This window comes from Oncorhynchus gorbuscha, linkage group LG10, assembly GCF_021184085.1.
Source record: "Oncorhynchus gorbuscha isolate QuinsamMale2020 ecotype Even-year linkage group LG10, OgorEven_v1.0, whole genome shotgun sequence".
Taxonomy (NCBI): Eukaryota; Metazoa; Chordata; class Actinopteri; order Salmoniformes; family Salmonidae; genus Oncorhynchus; species Oncorhynchus gorbuscha.
The window spans coordinates 11,801,171-11,805,286 of record NC_060182.1 but is presented as its reverse complement, the minus strand read 5'-3'; the positions used below and the strand labels follow the sequence as shown (position 1 = coordinate 11,805,286).

General features: G+C 50.2%; 1 protein-coding gene across 1 annotated transcript; it reads left to right on the top strand.

The window, feature by feature from the left end:
• The first annotated feature begins 840 nt into the window (after window positions 1–840).
• Window positions 841–3,708, top strand: LOC124045415 (extensin-like). Its single transcript, XM_046364709.1, has 3 exons — window positions 841–901; window positions 1,145–2,993; window positions 3,699–3,708. Exons 1-3 carry the CDS (start codon window positions 841–843, stop codon window positions 3,706–3,708), a joined length of 1,920 nt encoding a protein of 639 aa, XP_046220665.1.
• The last annotated feature ends 408 nt before the right edge of the window (window positions 3,709–4,116 follow it).

Below are 4,116 nucleotides of genomic sequence, written 5' to 3'. Positions count from 1 at the left end.
TGTGATGGGTTAGATTGAGTTGTGTTGGGTTGTGTTGAGTTGTGATGGGTTAGGTTGAGTTGTTTTGGGTTGAGTTGTGTTGAGTTGTTTTGGGTTGAGTTGTGTTGAGTTGTTTTGGGTTGAGTTGTGTTGAGTTGTGATGGGTTAGATTGAGTTGTTTTAGGTTGAGTTTAGTTGTGATGGGTTAGATTGAGTTGTTTTGGGTTGAGTTGCGTTGTGATGGGTTAGATTGAGTTGTGTTGGGTTGTGTTGAGTTGTGATGGGTTAGGTTGAGTTGTTTTGGGTTGAGTTGTGTTGAGTTTTGATGGGTTAGATTGAGTTGTTTTGGGTTGAGTTGAGTTGTGATGGGTTAGATTGAGTTGTTTTGGGTTGAGTTGTGATGGGTTGTTTTGGGTTGAGTTGTGTTGAGTTTTGATGGGTTAGATTGAGTTGTTTTGGGTTGAGTTGTGTTGTGATGGGTTAGATTGAGTTGTGTTGGGTTGAGTTGTGTTGAGTTGTGATGGGTTAGATTGAGTTGTGTTAGGTTGAGTTGTGTTGAGCTGTGTTTAACGGTATGTGTATTTTAGTGTGACTTCCTGATTTTAGGTTTTCTTCTCAGTGTATTTACCTAATCAAGTACTGAATATTATTTGTCTTCACAATTGTTATATACAGTAATTTAAATAGAATTGAACTATATTGTTATTTTATCAGCAGTATCCATAATAGCTCCTTGTAGGCCATGACAAAGTGGTTTGAAACCTATGTGATTTAGGTACATTGTGGAGTGTCTAACAGCTGGTTGCTTATCACATTTGGGTGTCAAGGTGGACCAAGGCTGTCATGTTTTGGATCTTTGAAATGGTAGGACAGAGTTCCTGGCCGCCGGTGTCCCTCAAGGCCAGAACCGTCCCAGAAGTGTGTAAGAAATGGAATTATGGAGTGGTATAGAAAGACATATAGGATAACGCTGCTGGAATCAGCCATTTCACCAAAGGTTCATATCTCCCAGCTGTTCTGGACATTAGTCCTATAGAAAGATATAGTTTAACATTCCTATTGAGTTTACCTATACAGAACATGATTCTTCAGAGGAGAATATAGACTAATGTACTGAGTAACAGGTCTTAGGGTAATTGAAGGCACTCATTTCACCACTACAAAGCCCCAACCCTCACCACTACCCAGGCCCCAAAACTCACCACTACCCAGGCCCCAACTCTCACCACGACAAAGAACCCAGGCACAACCCGCACCACTACAAAGGCCCCAAGCCAAAACCCTCACCACTGTGAAGGCCCCAACCCTCACTACTGTGAAAACTCCAACCCTGACCCCTACGAAGGCCCCAATCCTCACCACTACAAAGACCCCGGCCCTCCCCACTACGAAGGTCCCATCCTCACCACTACAAAGACCCCGGCCCTCCCCACTACGAAGGTCCCATCCTCACCACTACAAAGACCCCGGCCCTCCCCACTACGAAGGTCCCATCCTCACCACTACAAAGACCCCGGCCCTCCCCACTACGAAGGTCCCATCCTCACCACTACAAAGACCCCGGCCCTCCCCACTACGAAGGTCCCATCCTCACCACAACAAAGACCCCGGCCCTCCCCACTACGAAGGTCCCATCCTCACCACAACAAAGACCCCGGCCCTCCCCACTACGAAGGTCCCATCCTCACCACAACAAAGACCCCGGCCCTCCCCACTACGAAGGTCCCATCCTCACCACTACAAAGACCCCGGCCCTCCCCACTACGAAGGTCCCATCCTCACCACTACAAAGACCCCGGCCCTCCCCACTACGAAGGTCCCATCCTCACCACAACAAAGACCCCGGCCCTCCCCACTACGAAGGTCCCATCCTCACCACAACAAAGACCCCGGCCCTCCCCACTACGAAGGTCCCATCCTCACCACAACAAAGACCCCGGCCCTCCCCACTACGAAGGTCCCATCCTCACCACAACAAAGACCCCGGCCCTCCCCACTACGAAGGTCCCATCCTCACCACAACAAAGACCCCGGCCCTCCCCACTACGAAGGTCCCATCCTCACCACTACAAAGACCCCGGCCCTCCCCACTACGAAGGTCCCATCCTCACCACTACAAAGACCCCGGCCCTCCCCACTACGAAGGTCCCATCCTCACCACTACAAAGACCCCGGCCCTCCCCACTACGAAGGTCCCATCCTCACCACTACAAAGACCCCGGCCCTCCCCACTACGAAGGTCCCATCCTCACCACAACAAAGACCCCGGCCCTCCCCACTAAGAAGGTCCCATCCTCACCACTACAAAGACCCCGGCCCTCCCCACTACGAAGGTCCCATCCTCACCACAACAAAGACCCCGGCCCTCCCCACTACGAAGGTCCCATCCTCACCACTACAAAGACCCCGGCCCTCCCCACTACGAAGGTCCCATCCTCACCACTACAAAGACCCCGGCCCTCCCCACTACGAAGGTCCCATCCTCACCACAACAAAGACCCCGGCCCTCCCCACTACGAAGGTCCCATCCTCACCACTACAAAGACCCCGGCCCTCCCCACTACGAAGGTCCCATCCTCACCACAACAAAGACCCCGGCCCTCCCCACTACGAAGGTCCCATCCTCACCACTACAAAGACCCCGGCCCTCCCCACTACGAAGGTCCCATCCTCACCACAACAAAGACCCCGGCCCTCCCCACTACGAAGGTCCCATCCTCACCACTACAAAGACCCCGGCCCTCCCCACTACGAAGGTCCCATCCTCACCACAACAAAGACCCCGGCCCTCCCCACTACGAAGGTCCCATCCTCACCACTACAAAGACCCCGGCCCTCCCCACTACGAAGGTCCCATCCTCACCACTACAAAGATCCCGGCCCTCCCCACTACGAAGGTCCCATCCTCACCACTACAAAGACCCCGGCCCTCCCCACTACGAAGGTCCCATCCTCACCACAACAAAGACCCCGGCCCTCCCCACTACGAAGGTCCCATCCTCACCACAACAAAGGTACAGTGTGAAGTCACTGACATTGTTCCCCTTTTCTAGAGCTCAGTGGTTCCAGTGAATATTTATAGCTTTGGACTGCTGCACTTTACAAGCTTTGGTAATGAAGTTTAAAGTGCAGTTACTTATGTCATGATGACATGTTGACAACAAAGGGACACTACATGACCAAAGGTATGTGGACACGTGATTATGTGTATGTGGACACCTGGGCATTAATAGGGAGTTGGTCCCCCCTTTGCTGCTGTAATAGCCTCCACTCGTCTGGGAAGGCTTTCCACTAGATGTTGGAACATTTCTGCGGGGCCTTGCTTCCATTTAGCCACAAGTATATTAGTGAGGTCAGGCGCTGACGTTGGGTGATCAGGCCTGGCTCGCAGTCGGACTTCCAATTTGTCCCAAAGATGTTCGATGGGGTTGAGATCAGGGCTCTGTGCATGCCAGTCAAGTTCTTCCACACTGATCTCGACAAACCATTTCTGTATGGACCTCGCTTTGTGCACAGGGGCATTGTCATTCTGTAACAAGAAATGGCCTTCCCCAAACTATTGCCACAAAGTTGTAAACACAGAAACGTTTAGAATGTCATTGCATGCTGTACTGTTAAGACTTCCCTTCACTGGAATGTCAGACAGGCGGCGTCAGATTGGAGGTAAAATGCTGCCATCTAGTGAAACTAACCTTTCTCTGAATTGTTGATCTCCACAGCACCAACTGAAGACATATTACTGTGTTTTGGAGCAAAACATATGAATGGAAAAGCTTCTGACAGTTGTAAACCTATGCTAACTATGGGACCATATCCAGAATGTTAAATGTTCTCAATGAAGGACTTGATGAATATAATTCAATAGTTGGATAACCATGTTAAACTTCTTTTCGAGGCCCTTGATTTTAACCTGTTCCTGACTTGAAGTATGCAGTGATAGGATTCCCACGGGAGCCGTTGGTGTGCTTTTCTTCCATTGACTAATGTGTTGAAAAATGCATTGAATCACAACAGAAATGTGATACAGCAAACAAGATGCTTCATCAGCTGTAGGCCTTTAATAAGTCCACGCAGCACTACGCATAAAGATCTGTGATGGTATGGACACTTTTAAAGGGATGGTCATCTTTCCCTATG